This window comes from Desmodus rotundus, chromosome 9, assembly GCF_022682495.2.
Source record: "Desmodus rotundus isolate HL8 chromosome 9, HLdesRot8A.1, whole genome shotgun sequence".
NCBI lineage: Eukaryota > Metazoa > Chordata > Mammalia > Chiroptera > Phyllostomidae > Desmodus > Desmodus rotundus.
In genome coordinates, this window is record NC_071395.1 from 16,009,113 (window position 1) to 16,029,169 (window position 20,057).

A 20,057-nucleotide genomic window follows, 5' to 3' on the forward strand; every position below is an offset into this window, starting at 1 on the left:
AATGCGAAAGTTAATGTGTATTAACTATTAAAATAGCTACATTAATTAAAGAATGAGCCCATGAGGAAAGCAACAAAAAATCTTTCCAAAAACTTAGAACACGTTAGAAATGGACATACTCTTTGGTTGGAGCACTGGACTTTATATGAGACAAAAGACAATAGTATCTACTAGCAATGTGCTCTGTGCTTTCAAAAGAAATGAGTATGTGGTTATTGACAAATACTTTTCCCATTGAACAATTAAAAAGTATGTGGAGATTCCAGAGAAAGCGATGTTTCTTAACTATGGCGAAAAGGTAGTGCAAATGAAGAAAGTGGACAGAATGTGAAAATAGCAAGGCTTTCCACTCAGAAGCAAAACAGTCACGAGGCTTACCAGACATTGAGGGAGGTCCACAGGCTGCGTGCACTCCCTAGCAACGTTTCCAGCCACACAACTTACTAGCAATGTCAAGAAAGAGTGGATTTCTATGCTCATGTGCTATGAGCACCTTTTTCTGCTGCAAATTCATTAGTACTAGTCATCCCTTTACTCAGACAGTTATTAGTTTATTAGTTGTTAGTGTGTTAAAGCTCCCCCTTTCCCCTGAAGTGGCATCTGACCTATTCGTACCAACAAAGTGTACTAATACACTGTGAATCAGTCTAATGAATCCCACTGCCCTCAATCATAAACTTGAACAAACACACCGTGTGCTAAGGACCTGCGTCTCAGTCTTGTAAAGTCCATTCTATTGGTGAATGGGAACAAATTCGTAATCCTTATGTCTTTTCGCATTTGTGCTGAGAGCACAGTTGTGAGTATGTGGTAGCCTCTGGATTACCTTCCCAAGGATTTTTTCATAACAGCCATTATTATTCACTGATACACTCCTGAAAAGATTATAATTATGAAAAATGTTTATACATTGCCCACTACCATTGTTGTGAGATTAAAATGGAAACGCTTAGAAAAATTGAAGTTAGGCTGATGACAACACAGGGTAGCTTTGAAAAACTGTACACAAGTCACTTCAAAGTATGAAAAGAAATTTCTGAAACCTATGTCATTCTTTTTCATATATTGCTTCCTAATTCCATAGGAAATTAAGATTTAAAGTAAAATAAAAAGAATTCTCCCTGTCACCCTGTTTTTGAAGGAGCTGGGGGTTCTGGAGAGCCATTCTGCAACAGCATAGGTGAAAAGCGGAGAACAACCTGAGTTATTTAGTTAAAAAAAAACAAATACTCTCATCTCAGAACTGGCTTCTTCTGCAATTTATCTTCCATTCCGAACCTTCGACCTAAGGTGAATAGGGCACTAAAGTCTGTTTTGTAATATTTTATGTTCTTTGTCACGGTGAGTGATCAGGGAGTTATTTTTTAAAGGTTGGAAGTAAAGTATTTCATATCTGTCATTTAAAAAAGTTATATAAAGAGCTTTTAAGAATATATGCAGTGCTGAAATAATTTTTCTTTTTCAGTAATGAAATCTTAATAGGAAAACATTTCTAACATTTTATAAATGAAGTTTTGTTATTTTTTTTAGAATGAGTTATATGAGCTATCAAGATTGCATATTTAAAGACTAGTTGTTAGTTAAGCTATTTTATATGGAAAAATGGAGTTTTTCAGAGTATTAAATATAAAGGAGTATATTCAAGTTTTTAATCTTTGTGCAATCCAAAATATGGCCTTTACCTTTTCCATTATAAGCAGACTCTACACCCTCCTTGAGTTGTTAGCAGGTATGTTTATAAAATGAAAATCAATTTTATTGTTGGTTTATTATTTAGGTCAGTATTTATGATGCTACCTAAAAAGGAGATCACATGGTGAAATAAATTTGGATACTGCTCTTGGTAATTTCCCTCTTTCAGTGAACCGCCATAAACATCGGCATATTAAAGGCTCCGATAAGTCCACAATAAACAAACCTGCTTAACGTTAATGTTAATTCACATAGTGTTTCTCCAACTTCACCTGACAATTATTTTTTGTTTTGCTTTGCTAAAACCTATAAACATCCGGTGGGATCACGCTTTTGTAGACTCTACCTTGAGTATCTAACGTAAATGTTGTCAGAAAAAGAAATGCTGCTGAACCCTTGACAATAATTTAAAGTCAAGTGCAAATAACGTTTGAAGTATCTATCGATTCAGTTGCCATTACCATTATTGTCATCCCTTCTCTAGCCCCATGGGGCACAAGGCCCTAATCATCACGTTACAGATGGCACAGAGGTCACTCACAACAATGGGACCCAGAAATATTGCTAGGGACAAAGAAACACTTTAACCAATGGAAAATAATCCAAAAAGCAGTGACTACCTGACTTAAAACACTTCTTTCCTATAAAACAGAAAACGATGTTTGGTAAAATAATTAAATAAGTCTAGGTTCTTGCTCTGTAACTCTCAAGAGACAGAACTGACCCGAGACGACTATTGTGAGTGCCACAGCTTTGATGAGATGAACTTTGCAGTGACTCTGGAGTGCCGGTCGTTCCAGTGTCCATTGAGGAGAAATGAGGATGCTCGGAGATTTGCACCTTCAGGGCAACTGTCTCAGGTCCGAAACCATATGCGATGGAGTATCGAGGTACCAGTAACAGATTTCTATAGACTAGACAAAGTGTGTGCGTGTGCGCTTTAAGAGTTAGGATTAATTCAAGTTAGTAAGAGTGAATGCACCCCTACCCATTTCCTGGGACAGTTCTGACTCCAGTAACAATTTCCCCCCAATTAAGTTTATGTGTTAGTAAATGTGAAAAAAGTAAAAATTTTAAAAAATACAAATGTTTATATATCCTTCAACTGAAGTATTTCCAATAATATTTATTGCAGTAATTTTAATAGTTCAAACAAGCAAAAGCTGCTGCATTTTGAAAAAGATAACTCTACAGAAGAGTGATTGAGCAAGAGGTAATTTTGTTCCATTTAACGAATGCAACCTTGGTTACCCTGAATATATAATACACCACTCAGTACAGAAAATGTTTATTATCATAACTTATACCACATGTATAAGACATTCACTGTTATGAAATTCGGACTCTTTATTTTTGGAATTGGAGAAACATTTTTTATTTATATGTATACTTACTTTTCTTTAATAAAAGTATAAATTAAAATGATTTCTACCTTAATTACCACTTTATTTATAATTACAAAATGCTTATGAGAAGCTTCTCATAGTTATGACATTTTACAAAGTGTTGTTTTCGGCTCATGTTTATTCCACTCAAATGACAGCCTCTATTTAAAGCATTTAGTGAATATGATGAATCAACTGGAAGAAATGACCACTGGGCAAATCACATCCTGATCAAGTCTATTTTCAGTGTAAATACCACTTCAGAATTTGGGACTGGTATGAGTATTGTAGGTTTTTTTACAGTAGCATTTTCATTTACAACAGTTAATTTCTTGAGAAATTATTTGTAAATCACATTTTAAAATTCACTGAAGTGCTCTATGTTAAAAGTCAATCCTACAATTATTATGCTTTTCATAATACGAGTAACCACCTCCTGTCTACACACCCGTGTACGCACACCCTAGTTCACTTACGGTGCTGGTGGTAGGATTTTTGTGCATCTCATATTTGTAAGTCAGGTCACGACCTGATGAGAAATATGTATGGACTCACTAGAGAGGCTGGAAGATTTCTGCTACCATCAGATTGCCCCATTGGAGTGTTAAGTAACAAAAAGTTGCCTACTATGTCCTCATAGAAAGGCCTGAAATGAAATGTAGACATCATTATGCAGGGGTCTGAGCTTCTCTTTTTGATTCCTATAATATTTTCACACTAAAAGTTGAAAAGAATAATTTTATGTCAAATTATAGGATTTCCTCTCTTTATATAAAATGACTAATTTCTAATACGTAACTGAGAAATACTTAGGGCAGCAACATCGGTATTATAAGAGTAAAATATTTTGTTCAATACTTGAAACATAGTGATTTTCAGGAAAAAATATTAGGATAAAAAAAAGAGGACTTTGTTAGACATGATGTGATGGTATACATAAAATTAACAATTTTATTCATAATTGTGAATTATAGCTTTTCATGTCTTCTCACTATTTACTAACGAAAATTCTCTGATTGATATCTGTAGGACTTATTGGTGAAACCTTCAAGTTCCATTATATAAATACTAGAAAATCAGTGTAATTTTAAAATTATAGTGCTCTTTGAAAGTTTCTCCTCAGTGAAAGTCAGTATCAGATCATATATAAAGAAAAACTTTGGAAAGACTTGTAATTAATGATACAGAAGATTTTAATACATTGGAAAGTTCTGGCGATGTTGTTACATGCTGTTCCTTGTCTCCCCTGCTTCAGAGTGATCTCGCCAGGGTGCCGGTGTCTGGGGCAGCCCAGTGATTCAGGGCTCCCTGTCATTCCTTCCAGAAGGATGCTTAGTTGACTAGGTTGAGCTGTGCTAAGTTGTCTTAACGTTTCAAATTCCTACATGGAACAACTGGGACTCTTCCCTCCACTTACCTTTCCTCTCAGCCACCTCGGCCCTGGTCAGGTAGTAGTAGAAGTGATCCAGCTTATCGGGCTGCTCCTCCAGGGGTCTCTGTGTCCAGAGCAGGGACCTGTTCCTGGCCGCCTCCCTGAGGGCCTCCCACTTCTCCATCAGAGCGAAGAGCTCGGTGAAGGACTTATGATAGCCGTCCCGCAGCATGTCCACGCAGATGTTCTTCGTGTACGAGTTCTGGTAACTGCGAAGAGAACCGGAACACTCAAGGCGTTATTTTAGTTCTTGAACTCTGTGCAGTGTTTTTAATCCTATAATAATCAGAGGTTGAATCATGCTGCCTCCCCGCCCCCCCCAGTGAAAGCACTGAAAACTATCTTTGCCTCTAACACTTACAGTGGACCAACTTCAGTTTCACGAAGGCTGCCAGGAGCTAATACGGAAGTTTTGATGAAACTGTATTATAAATACATCAGTTCTAGAGCTCAGCCCCCCTTGGTAAGGACAAATAAGCTAGTTGACTGATGTCTTCGTCTGTGCAAGCAGCCATGACAAAATCCTACCAAGTAGCTTATTTATAAAAGAAACTGATTGCTCACACTTCTGGAGGCTACAAGTTCAAAATGAAGGCGTCAGTGTGGTCACCTTCTGGTGTGGTCCTCTTCCTGGTTCGGGGCTGCTGCCTTGTAGCTGTCATGTCCTCACATAGTGGGAGAGGCTAGAGAGCTCTCGGGAGCCTCTTTTATAAGGTGCAAACCCCATCACGAGGGCTCCACTCGTGACCTAAACACCTGACAAAGGCCCCACTTACTGACACTTTCAGGGATTCAGGTTTCAACCTAAGAATGTGAGGGACACAAACATTCAGACCATAGGAACCGATGACATCCCAAATCACTGATACATTTATTAGCCTTTCACCAAAACAAACAACTGATAAAACAAGCAAACATTAAACATGTCACTTCATATCAAAGCAAAGGACTCTATTGTAAATGGTTTCACTATGTGTTATGGAGGCTCATTCATTCATTCATTCACACAGAATATGTTTACTGAAAATTTATGACTAAATATATTTTTTAATTCTTTTAAGTTAGGAGTACATTAATGATTTATTAATTAGTATTTCACTACTAAATAATAAATAATAAATCATATGTAAAAAGATAAGTTGATAAATGAATATTCTACTTATTTATTCAAACAATAGCTAGTGAGCTTCATTCGAAGTGCCAGGCACTGTTCTAGACCAAATAGATTCAATGCCCTGGGGTCAATTTGTATTCTGCAGAAAGAACACAACCAACAAATAAGTAAAGGAATAATAAATAATGTCAGATGATGAAGACTGCCGTACAGGAAATAGGGTTATGAGATAACAACTGTGCATGTGGTGGCTCTTATTTCACCAAACAGGAAATTAGAGGCCAAATGATCCAGCTTTATGTTACTTATTTTACATTCTTTTTTAAAAAAATAGGGGGCAATTAAATACTTGAAACAATTGACCTACTGTGATACTACTTGCCATAAAAATTTCAGCATGGAGTAGAACTCGCCTAGAATTGGCCCAAACACCCAAGGTCTGAGTCAGAACACCCAGTTCCACAAAATCTCCCTGGACCTCATTTCTTTTCATCTGTGAAATACGTATATTAACGTACACCCTGCCTACGTTGCAGGATTCTGCTAAGAACAAATGAAATTACGTATGTGAAAATGATCTGAAATGTGAAGTCCTGCTCTAGTGGTTCTCGACCCCCCGCCATGCCACAGCATCACCTGCAGAGTTTAAAAGACAAACAAAACAAAAATGCCCAGGCCCCACCGGCAAAGAATGTCTTACTCAGTGGACCAGCTTAGCTGAACAACAAAGTACACAAAGAGTGGTGAAGAGGAGGGTGGCGGAAGAGGACAGTTTTTGAAAAGGCAGGATCCAGATCATGAGCAGACCTCAGAGTCTTGGTAAGAAGTTGGGACTCTGGGCTGGGAGTGAGGTGGAGCCATCCAGGGCACTGTGTCAGTGACATGACTCAAGGAGACTGCATTGGAGAAAACTCTGGAAGGACTGCCCCAGCTGGACCGCATCCCTCCCCCATCCGGCAGCAGAGGCAGGGACTCTACTGCTGGAGGACTGGTCCATAGAGGGAATAAGGAAACCACATTCCTAGGCCAAAAGCTCAAAAGCCACCGTCTTGTGTGAAACAAACAAAATATTTGAAATGGGGATGAGAGAAGACATAACCTACTTGAGTTTCTGCCTTCAGGTCGAGGTAGAGAATGTGGAGAAGCAGCAGTGAGGTGCTGTGAAGGGCTGTGTCCTCTCTCTCTGCCCCTCCCCACAATACCACAGCACGGGGATGTGTGCTGCAAGGCTGTGGAAGAGCTGCCCGCCAGGGGCAGAGGGAGGACCCAGCTGTAACTCGGAGCACAAGCAGCTCTGCGGAGCTACTAAAGGGGTCAGGTCGGTGCATTTCCAGAGCTGAAGGAAAGGGAGGGACTGAGTGCACCAGAGATCAGCACCTGTATAGAACCCCATTGGCCAGGAAAGCACTCAGTTACCAGTAAAACTTGCCTCACAGGGCCTTCAGAACTAGAGGTTTTTATTTCTCACAGCACAAGATGCCTAAAGGTAGGCAGCTACTGGCCTTGGTTCAAGGCTCATGCCTCTGGGATTATTTTAACCTTTCACTCAGACTTGTCCCCTGCTGGTCACTGGAGGGCTACCAGCTCCAAATGATCATTTCCTCCTTCAAGGCGAGAAAAAAGGGGACAGTGGAGTGGCACCAGCTGTGTCTTCCCCATTATGGGGAAAAACCTTCCTGCGACTACTAATGGGTGTCCGCTTTGGTTTCACGGGCCAGAATGCTGTCATGTGGCCACCCCTGCTATAAGGAGACTAGAAAAATATCCTGCCTGTGCTAGGGCATGTTACCACCCTAAGCAAAACTGGAGTTATATTGGCCAAGAAGAAGGGAGACAGGGGTACAGACAGGCAGATTCAGGGTCTATCGCAAGGCCCCAGGCTAAGATCTGGAAGTAAATGCTGACAAACCCCCACTCACAGGGTTGCTGATAAAAGTGGACAGAGTGCCAGTTAAACTGGAATGTCATGCAAGGGAACTGAAGGAAAGCAGGGGGACGAACAGAAGTAGGTGGACTCAGCACAGAGTTATGAGATAAAGACACTGATAACTCAGTGAATGAGTGGATGTTAGGGTGATGATGGGAAGGAGGACAACCAGGTTTGTGCAGTAACTTCATTTGCTAAGAGGGGAACACAAAAGGATGAACAGTTTTAGGGAAAGATGAATGCATTTAGGTTCAGAGAACTTAAATTCGAGGAGCCTAAAAGGACATCCAGTCGGTACCCCCCAAAGACAGTTTTGGGGTGGTAGAGGCAGTCTGAGAGGACAAGCGGCTGGAAACCCAGCCTTGCTTCAAAAAAAACACTGACACTTCGGTACGTTCACACCTTGGCTGCCCAGCATGCTTTCCTGTGAGTAAGGAGAGCATTCTGGAGCAAAAGCAAAGAATATTGCAAATAAATAAATATTAGAATATTGATTTTACACAACAAAAATAAACATTAGACAGGAGACCATTTCAGTTCTAATTGCAATGGGGACAGAAATGCAGAAAACTACTCTTGGGGCCTCATTTCCCTACCCTGGAAGAGGAGGCTGCTCTGGCTGGATCTGGCCCTCCCTGCACTGCAGAGTATTTTTGGAAATGGCCACTCCCACATCGTGTGTCCTCCAGGCTGGACTTGATTTCAAAGACTCCCTAGCCGAGGGGTGGGTCAGTGACCAAAATTAAGGCACTGGCCTTTCCTCCAAGACTTTGAATCTTGCGGCAAGAAACACAAAAATGTAGGTCATTGGAGCTCAAGCAACCTGGCAGCAACACCCTGAGAAGGGTCTCAAGCAGATCTTGCTACCTGGACCCGTTCATATGTCCCATGTCTTGTCCCTTTCCTCCGAGCCGATTCTCCCTGGAATCCAGCTAGTTACCTAATACCCCTCCAATACAATGATTCGCACTCTGTCTAGTCAGAACCAGTTCCTGCTGTCTCTGACCAAAGGACACGAAACTGATTCAGAAGGTTATGGCCTAAAATGGTTTCCAAGACATCTTTCGGCCTCAAAACTTCTACAATACGTAACTAATAGCAACTTTTAAAATTTCAAGCACATTCTAAAAACAAACCATTCTTTAAAGAGATTTCAAATATTAATATAATTGTATTTTCAAATGCATTATGTTACTAGGCTGATATCATCTATTTTATACTCATGTGTTTGTGTCTACATAGGCAAATGTGTCATTGTTTAAGCCTCATTACTAATATTTGAGAGCAAGAAAGAGTATTGTAGTGAACTGCTAAATAGGTTCCTATTTAAACCTTTATAGTTAATGCAAATAATTCCTTTCAACTGCAATAATTTTCATTTATTACAACAAACTAGATGTCTGAAAATAAAAATATGTTAATTTCCACCATTACATTTAGATTTCTCAGGTTTTCTATTTCATAACAGAGAACCATAGCCAAAGTTCACTCTATGAAAAAGGGATTTTTTAAAATACAAATAGAAATATAAACAGAATACAAATTCACTATTTTATTTATTTCATTTGGACATAAAGTGATTAGTCTCTGGTTTCATTTACATATTAAAACAAATGTTACTCTAAATTAAAATATGCTCTTTCTAAATATCAGGAGAAGAAAAATTTCCTTGACCTAAAGTCAGTCCACGGGGTGAAAAGTGAGAATCTGGAAAAATTTATGGAGAGATTTGATAAATGTGGAATTAGAAAGGAGTTGTCCTGACAGAAAACACACCAGTCACCGAAGCCGAGGTTGTGACGTTCACGGACGTGCTGGGCATCCGCAAATCTACACCCCACAGAAGTGCTGGGCTCTGCGGGGGCCTGAGGCTGCCCTGGGCTGAGGGACGTGGCCGGAGAAGAAGGGACTTAGGAGTAGGATTAAACAGTCATGCATTTCATATGGATTCTATTACTATTCAAAGGCATTATTCAATAGAGAGAATATGTTTAAGAATTCTGAATTTACATCAAAATTTCCCTAAAAAATTCTAAGATTAAAAAAAAAATCTATGGACTGACAGGAAGTAAGACTGAACCATTTGACACAACTCCATAGCAGCTGGGTGCATGGAGATGCTGGGAAATGGGAGCTTTCTGTTAAAACAGCTGCAGAAACATTATATCGGATATAAATTCTGCTTTAAACCACTTTGAATAGCTACCATTTCTAGAGCACCTACCATGTGCCAGTTGCTGTGTAGACATTATTTCTAAAAATAACTCTACAAAGTACTGCTTCTATTTTTTGCAGGTTAAAACAAAAACAAAACAAAAACCCTGTCTTCACTGAGGTGGTGACTTGCCCAAAGCCATACATGCTAAGAAGCGGCAGAGGTGGAGTTCATACCCAGGTTTCTCAGATGGGAAATTCTGAATTTTTCCACTTTACCACATTGCCTCCTATTATGTCAAATGTTGTTGATATTGCTCCTCCATCTCCACACAGTATCTGTTTATCTGCATTGACTGTTTAAGAATTTGACATAACCGGACAATTACAATGTAACGCTAACCTGAAAGCTGTTGTTTTTGTCCTTGCTGGATTAGGGAAAATGATAGGTGTCATTCTGTGCCTGTCCCAAAGAATCCCCTTCCCTAAAACGAGGGAGCAGACAACCAACAGCATCCTTTCAAAGCCAATTAAATAGATGTAATTCCCACTCAAGTGTGTATAGGAGGTCCCCCCAAAATGGAATTTATTTGTAAAAATTGTGTATTTATTCTTATTTGTTTAAGCTTCAGACACCTTCAAAGTACTCTCCATTTGATGCAATACACCTATTGAGACATTTTTTTTCCACTGCTCAAAACAGTTTTTGAACTCATTGATTCTGATGCCTTTTAGTGCTTCTGCTGTTTATTGTTTTACCTCTTTCACTTCAGCACAACATCCCCTTTGGGGACTTTTTTCATCCGGGGAAACAAAAAAAAGTCACTTGGGGAGGGATTCGGTGAATAGGGAGGGTGTGGCATAGGGGTCATGCTGTGTTTTTTTGTGGGGGGGGGCGGTTTGGTCAGAAACTGCTGAACACTCAGCACGGTGTGGGCAGGTGAGCTCACAAATCACCCATCATGAAACAGGCAAATACGTTGCATGAGTCTTCAAAAAATTCACTGCAGCCAGACACAGCACAACAACGCCAGCTTGTCCGCTGATGCCGAGGGGTTCCTAGAACACTCCCCTAGCAAGGGAAGCCTGTACTACAAGGGGCCGGCCCTCCAGAAGACAATTTGGATTTTGTGGGGGTCTGAGGCAAACATAAAAGGATGAAAACCACACACTTCTACAAATATAAAAAACATGAATAAATGAACTAAATAGATATGACAACTTATTCTCCCTGCACCTACAGGTATTTATACTTGTTATTAGATAGCCTTTCAAAATGAAAATGTGTTATCAACTATTCTATTATAGAGTTAATATATTTAACATATTTTTATAGCACAAACTGAAATAGTATGTCAAGGTGAAGCTTCATAGTCACTAAAATATTTTAAAAGCAATTCAATAAAAAACTGTACTTGAAAAAAATCATAAAATTTTTATTTAATCTGGCAAACATAAACTCAAAAGCTATGTAATATCTAATCAAAAGTCAGGATAATACTTTTATTCCATTAAATTAATATTTATAAGTCACTAGTGGGTTATCTTTGTGTCAGTTATAACAGACTTATACTCATATTGTAGGGATAAATGTTATTGGAATCACCTACGGGATAATTGCATTGGCTCTTAAATTAATACTTAAATAGCTTCAGTTAATATAATTTCCATGGAATAAAGTAAGTTACTATTCTTACCCATACAAATAGCTTCAGTTAATATAATTTCCATGGAATAAAGTAAGTCACTATTCTTACCCATACTTTTCAGTGTAGGTAGATGTTACATATAATTAGAATTGAGAAAAACATCTATTTTTTTCACACATACACACACTGATAAAAATCATGTAAGTTATTTGGGTATATTCTATATTTTTTGTGAAAAGGACAATTGTTCACCAAAAAGCTAAAGCAAAGATACAGCATTTCCTAGCATTTAGAGAGAAGTTAGAAAGAAAAAAAATTAACTGTTTGAAATGACTTTACTTTAAAAGCATGTAGAATGACTTTACAATGAAAACTGAAACGATTTTTCTTAATTTTACACATTACGGTTTTTAACAATGATTAGTAATAGTGTTGAATGATACTGATTAAGAATTACTCTACCAACAGTCAGACATATTTTTGTGTAATAACCATCGGAGAGTTGAGCTTTTTAGGGCCTTTAATTTATTTTCCATGTTCTGTACTTCAAACTATAGCAAGAAAAAAAGTTTCAGTATAAACAAGTCTCTTTTCAAATTTAAAGGATTTCCAGTGAGTTGACTGGTCTCTGGGGGCATCTACTGGAAATTTAGCAAACTGCAGTTACATCATGTAAATTTGATAACTTGCATTATCCATCTTAATACAGATATTATTTTAATTGATATGCAAATAAGGTGACACTCAAAGAAGATAAATGTAAAGTTATGCATGGGATTCTATCGCATCCATCTGGTAACAGCAAAACACGTAGCTGTCTGTGAGATCAGTTAACAAACACTCAACTCTTAAAAATGTAAATGGGGTGGATGGCACATCGCTGAACGGTTTTGCAGCCACTCAGTTCTCATGTTTGGAAAACTTGGAAATGTGTGTTAGAGAGAAACGTTCACATATTAATGAGGCCTTTTATTAATCTCAATTAAAGGTATATAAAAAGCACTTTTAAATTTATGATGGTTTCTCCCAAACTCATTTTGCATTTCACTATATCCAGAAATCATAAATAAACTGATAGTCACTGCTTATATTCTATATGATTTAATTTAACTAGAGGTTAATAGCTCAAAAAGTAGAATTTGTTATACTTGAAACCAAAGAATCTATTCTTTATTATAATTAGCCATTACAATTAGAATTAGTCATTAAAATGAACACTGCTGTTAGTTTTTCCTAAACATTTTAGAACGTCCTTAAAGAAAAGTGAATATATAATGAACATAATATAATCACCGTAGCTTATGTATAATTTTAACATATATTTCAATTTAAAAAATCTCTTGGAATAATATTGAATTATGATTAATCATGTAAGAGGAGTTTTAACATCACAGCCATTATAACAATCTTGATTTTCTTTGTGTAATTTTAATTATATTTTAAGAGAAAATTAAAAAGATAATTTTAAAGGTATATAAATAGTACTATACTTATATTGTACCATAGTATACATACTTCATAATTACTATAATTTCATCTAAAGTCCTCCTAATAAAGATTGAGATACGTAATGTTACAGCTGCATCCCCAAAAAAATAATGCATGTATTAATTTATAACATTTCTGAAAATTTTATTAGAATCACTATCCAAATAAATGGTAAAGTGAAGAAACTAGTCAGCACTAAAATGTTAGCAGCAAATCAGAACCTGAGTACTAATATAGCAGGATTTTGATTTCAATTTAGATTTCTTTTATATATCTGCATTTATTTGATAACTTAAAAATAGATAAATAAAATCCAACCCCACGAGGTTACTCAACAGAATGTTTTGTGATTTTTTAAAACAATTAGAAATTTACTAATTTTAATCTTAAGAGGAAGTTAACATATACAAGTTTTCTTGGAAAATCCAAATTTTCATCTATTGATAATCAAAGTTAGAAAGCATCGACAGACTTTCAACATTTTAAAAGTGTATAGAAAAATTTTAAAATGCCATTTGGAAAAAATTATTTAATCCAAGTCAATCTTTAATTCCTTTTTTAAAAAATCTAATAATAATAATTACTAAGGAAGTTTGTCCCATAGTATTTTGTAAATGGGACTGTTACTAATGTAATTCTTTCAACAAAAAATAAAATGCTAAGAAAATTGATCAGCAAATAATTCTTTCAATAGCACAGTAAGTACACAGTTCAATACAGGTGATTTTATTTTAGGATATATGGAATATTCATGTAGAATGGAACAAAGATCATTTCTCTGATTCAATTATGTTAAACTGATATTTAGCAAAAAGGCAGTAACTTTATGAGATCAATAAACATTAGTCAATCACATAGAATTTTTGCTGGTAATTGTCACCCGATATCACTGGGTAGCTGTGGTTATTTAGTAGACAGACTGAAATCCTTAAATTGCTTTAAATAATTCTCTTATCATAAAGGCATTTTTTAAGTTACATACCCTGTTAAAAATGAATTACTCAAGTGATTCCCATTCAATCAAATATTTGAAGTATAGCAATTATAATCAATCAGAAATAAATAAACTATTCATTAATCAATATGAAGTATTACCAAAATATTTACCCACATAGCTGTCACATACATTTCTTTACTGAATATTTTCTTCCCTGAAATATTTTCTTTAGTAAAAAAAATCTCAACCTTAACATTTTAAGAAGGTTTTCTTTAGAAGTTCAGTGAAGAGGCACTGGAAAAATGCTCCTCGTGAGGCTAATTACACATAAAATCGTTATAAATAGTCTTATTACTTGCAAACTCCCTGGAGAAATTCAAACATATTTTTACAAAAGATATTTTAAGCCAAAGATTAAACATGGAAAGGTATGAAATTAATATCATTGTTCAAAAAGAATATTCAGTGAAAGTATTTTCAAGCCAGAAGTATCACAATTGAGTCCAAACACCTTTGGCTAAATAAGGCAATCATATTACTTCTTGGGTGTTTTTTTTTTTTCATTTTACACTATTACTTTGTACTATAGGAAAACATAATTATAAAACCAATTTAAATTGGTTATATTATTACTTAACCATTAAATATGAGCTGAAAATAAAGCTTGAACATAATCTTAGTTTTTGGATTGTGTTATAATTATTTTTAAAAATCTGTATAAGTAAAAATTCTGTTCTGTTCCTCATCCTAATACAATGAGAACAAACATAAGAAAAAAGGGAGAAAGACAAAAAATAAGCTTTATACTACATGACTACAGACACATGTAAACATGATCATACTAGCTCATTATCTCCATATTTTTGTGTAAATTAGTGTTTATAATTGTTAATATAAAACTGCACATGATATGTTACTCTGTTTTTAAAACATAATTCTGTGATTGCTCCACAAATTTTTTGAAATCTACTTTAGGACAATTTGCCTCAAATAATAGCATTTATTTTTTTCCCCTTTCAGTTCTTCATCTCTACATCTTTATAAACAAAAGAATTATCAATTTCCCATATAAATTGAGTGAAACATTAAATTTTTAACAAAAAATGTAAGGCTAGAGAATATAAACACAAAACTTAGTAAAAACAACAAGTTGCATTAAGAAGAAAACTTCAGCTTACTGTGCTCTATTTTTTTTTTAACTAAAGTATGTCATATATTTTATCTTTGCAAGAGTTTGACAAGTTTTGCAAGTAAAATTCTGTTTCCTCTACACTTGCTAATAGTCATGAGAATCTGTAGTTTGCACCTTCCTATTAAAAATGTATTGTATTTTTTGAAATTATTCACCCCGCCTTTTATCCAGACCATGTCTTTGAAAGGAGGAAGTAGATAATAAATGGAATAATTCATGATTCCCCATTAAATATGAAACTTTCTTTTGCAGAGTTTAGAAAATGAAGTTCTACATAATGTACAAAAGTTGATTAGAACTTTTTTAACCTTTTCAAGAAAAACCTTTCACATTAAACAACTGCAGGAAGAGCTTTATTTGAAAAAAGTAAACTGATCAATTCTTTACGCCTATAGCTTTAGCACACATACATTCTACTGTTGCTCCTTCCAAAGATATCTCCTTATAATACTTAAGTACTTATTCAAATAATGGCAAGAAAATAGTATATATGAGAGTAAAACATGACAAGTATTAAGAAAAATAAAACTGGTTTAAATTACAAAGGGAAAACCATGCAAATTAAAAATGAAAACAAAATAATGTATTATTCATGCTCATTTCAGCAATGTAATGGACAATAGCATAAGAGTAAACAATAAAACCTGCAGTTACATTTCTCTTATCATGACGTTTCCTCTAGTGTGGTAATGATATTCTGTCATGAGAAAGACTGTATGTACCTTTGTAAACTTTTCTTTACAAACTATCCATTGGTACTGTGTTAACTACATTCTTTTGCCTTTTTTGGATAAAATAAAATAAAAACTAAATCAAATAATTTTAGGGTCATTTCAGCTCTACCACGTTACATTTCTTGGTTAAGAACTTGGTAGTAAATGTAATTGGAGAGACACGTCAAGTTCTGACATTTTTAGGGCAGCAGGTGACCTCAAATTTCTATTGTGGAATAGTTCATCTTTTCACTCGGCATATTTTAATTTTCCCCATATCAAAAACACATTAAGAATATATTTCCCCTTTCAACCTTAAATGTGTAAAAGATAACGACTATAGTGTAAGCTTTGGGAAGAAACCTTTCCTATTGTGCTGTCTCAATTAACATTACAAAGGAGGCGTGGATTGTGTACCTGTGAAAAGTGAGGCAGGATTTCTCACAGGAGATGTTTACATGAGTAAGGGAGGGGGCTTTGGCTGGGGTGGGGTGGAGGGATGGGGAGAAAAGGCACACAACTGTAACTGAATACCAATAAAAATTCTAAATTAAAAAAAAAAGATCCACTAAATAAAGACATGTCTAACAGTGATAAAAAAAAAATCAACCTTCCAGAACATACATTTCCTTTTACATTTAGTAAATACTAAATTAATAAACACAAAAATAAATCAATCCTTTTATGCTTCGGTTAGACAATATGTGTATATAAATATCTTATTTTCCTGAATGTTGTATTAATTTTATTGCAGCTATCTAAAATAAGTATCAGAAATTGATACTTATAACTAGGTATATCAAATCAAATGTTTGCATCAATAAAAATATTGTAAGAGCTAAAGTAAGTATTGTGAGAAAGTAAAATAAAATAGCCCTGAATTCGACTTTTAGGAAATAGTAAAAAATAGACATATGTGGGGATTATAACTTCCTTGAGACAGAGAATGTGCCATTTGTTTCTTCTGTGTTTTCATATAGTAGTGCAAATGCCAACAGAATGAAACAGTGCCTAACATGATTGATATAAAACAAAATAGAATTCATAAAAATTAAAGGGGCATACAAATATCGGTGATTCATAAAGAGATTAATAAGATTAATTAAATTAATGTTATTAATTACATTATATTAATTATAGCAGTTAGGAAACAATATAGCTAATAACATAGCTTTAAAATCTAGGAAAATTTCAGAATACAGAGAACTTTATTTTAATGCTTTTTCCACATAGAGTACAGATAGTGCACGAAGTGTACTTTTCTGCGTTGGGAAACACATTCGAGTGCTACCTTGGCATAACATACACACTATATACTGCTCTTGTTTACATAAGATTGAGGCTTCTTGAAGCAGAGGTTTCCTATTTGCTTTCTTTTCAATTTTTTATTTAGCTTTATCTACTTATTCTCCTTCAAGATTTTTTTACACCACAGCTCATGCAAGATATTGTTCTATGTTTCCCTTTTATGTAATGGCTTTTTCTGGTGTTGGTTTCGGGCTGACTCCGGTCTCAGAGAGTGCGCTCAGGCGTGTTTCCTCCTTTTCTATTTTCCTGACGAGCAGGAGCCCAGCTGGCATGTCTTCCTCACGTGTTAAGGAGAATTCACCACGGAAGCCATGGAGGCCTGGAATTTTCTTTGTGTGAAGTTTTTAAAACTACTAATTCAATGTCTTTAATGGATATAAATTTACTGTTTTATCTAGTTCTACTTAAGTGAACTTGGCAGTGTCTTTCAAGAAATTTAGCCATTCCATGTACATTATATATCAGCATAATTGTATTTGTATAGCCTTTATTGATGTGTCTCCTCACCTCTGAGATTGGTAGATTGTGTCTTCTCTCTCCGGCTTTGGTCAGCCTGACTCAGCATTGATCAATTCTACTATTCTTGGAGAACCAGTTTTCAGTTTCGCTGATTCTGTTTTTCTGCTTTCTGCTCTCACTTCACGATTCACTTTTCTCTGCTAACATTCAGTTTAAATTGTCTTCATTTTCTAGTTTTTTTTTAAATGAAAGCTTAGGGCACTGGCTTTCGACATTTCAATTTTTCGCATATAACCTTTTTAATGCTATAAACTTCCCATTAGCACTACTTAGCCATGTGCCACAAATTTTGATATACCATGTTTTCTCTTTCATTCAGTTCAAAATATTTTCTGATTTGCCTTGGGTTTTTTTTCTTTGACCCATGGCTTATTTAGAATTATGTTATCTACCTTCCAAGTTTGTGGGAGTTTTCCAGAGATCTTCTTGCTATTATTTCAAATTTAATTCCATTGTTATAAGAGAACATAATCTGTAGGATGTAAATCCTTTTATGTATATTGAAATCTGTTTTATGGCTCAGAATATAATTTCACTTGATAAATGCTCCATGTGCAACTTGAAAATAATGCGTGTTCTGATGTTGTGGAGTGTTGGCAGAAAGAATGTCCTGTAAATGTCAATTATTTAAGTTGATCGATGGTCTTGTTCAAGTCTCCGATATTCTTACTGATTTTTTATCAATTATTGAGAGAGCAGTTGTTATAACCCCCAATTATAATTGTGGACTTGTCTGTTTCTCCTTTTCTTTCTATCAGTTTTTGTTTTATATATTTTGAAGTTCTGTCATTAGGAATACAAACATTTAGGATTATGTCTTTTTGATGAACCAACTCCGTTTATCATTATAAAATGTCACTTTTTACCCCCTGGTAATATCTCAACTGCTTTCTGAAAATGTATATCTGAAAATCTTGAAATCTCTCATTTTTCTTCTCTCTTTTCTCATTATGTGAAGACTTCACTAGCTTGCCCTCACCAGTGTGGCTCAGTTGGCTGGGCATTGTGCTGCAAAGCAAATGGTCACGTTTGATCCCCGGTCAGGGCACATGCCTGGGTTGAGAGCCAGGTCCCCAGATGGGGGTGTGCAGGAGGCAACTAAGCCATCTTTCTCTCACACACTGATGTTTCCCTCTCTTTCTCCAACACTTGCCCTCTCTCTAACAATAAATAAATAAAATCTTTAAAAAAAAAGACTTTACTATCTATTGTACTTCTATGTAGTTATTTCAAGTATAGGAAGGAAATAATGCTTAGCCATCCATTTTGGTCTTGATCTTAAAGTGGAAAAAAATCCTAAACTAAACTTTTAAGACAATGCCCTTTTTCAGCAACATCTCTTTAGCTGCTCTGGTTGTAGGATCAGAAATTGTTCCAGAGAAGCTTGAGGGGACTTTATGGAAATCTGAACCAAAATTATAGAATGCCTGGGTCCTAATGAGATAAGCCCAGAGGGAGGTTCTAGACACCCAGTAGTAATGGGAATTCAGGAGGAGATTGGAAATCTGATTTCTAATGTATGTCTGAGCCATTTTCTGTCTAGCTTATTCATTCCTTCCTCTTTATGAATCATTTTTCCTATCTTATTTCTTCTCTTTATTTATAACATTAGATTGCTCTGGTCAAATTACTTAACCTCTCTACGCCTTGTCTCTGGGAGTAATATCAACTCTTCACAAGATTATTGTATGGATCACTTAAAACAGACCAGCTACCAGGGAAGATAGAGGCATAGGTAAGTACAGATCACCCCCTTGCACAACCACAGCAAAAATTACAACTAGACTACAAAACAAATATCACCCAGAATCATCAGAGAATCAAGCTTTGTGGAAGTCTGATTAAACCAAGAAATTAAAGAAGTCCCATTCATCCAGACAGGTAAGGGGCAGAGATGCATGGAGAGGCACGAAGACCCGGAGATGCAGAACAGGTGTTCCCACACCCACGTGTGGTGGATAAAAATCCGCGTGGGTGTGGGAGCGATACTCAGGAGCAAAGGATCCCAGCCTCAGACCAGACCACCCAACCCAGGGTTCCAATGCCAGGAAGATAAGCCTCCATAACTTCTGGCTACAAAATTCAGTGGGGTTTGGGGCAGTGGAAGAACCTGTGGGATTCCCAGGAGTCTCCTCTTAAAGAGCCCACAATGGATTTAAGACTTTCGCAGACTGACTTCCTCTGGGCTTTAGCACCAGGGCAGCAGCTGCAAGGGCACCAGTGGCATATGGTGAGAAACTGAAGCGTCTGGCATCAGAGCGAGTGCTAGGGGACATCTTCTTCCCAGACAAAGCTCCAGAAGCCAGGCAGCAGTATTGTCCCCTTTCTGACCCCTCCCCCCCACACAAAGCCACAGAGTAGTGACACCATATCCGAGGCTCCATCAAGCTGGTTCACATGGGTTGCCCCACCCTGGAGATTACCTAAGGGTCTGCCCTACCCAATTTACCTATGCACTTTTCTACAATATGCCATGGTACTAAGACAGGGAGTCAAAGCAGCTCTACCTAATACACAGAACAAACACAGGGAGGCTGCCAAAATGAA

General features: G+C 36.3%; 1 protein-coding gene across 1 annotated transcript in view; it reads right to left on the minus strand.

The window, feature by feature from the left end:
- Positions 1-20,057, minus strand: part of TTC29 (tetratricopeptide repeat domain 29) — a 145,082-nt gene that overhangs the window by 108,492 nt on the left and 16,533 nt on the right. Inside the window, exon 5 of the mRNA XM_045202209.2 lies at positions 4,495-4,718. Within this exon, the coding sequence (XP_045058144.1) occupies positions 4,495-4,718 (224 nt within the window). The remainder of the gene's footprint in view (positions 1-4,494; positions 4,719-20,057) is intronic.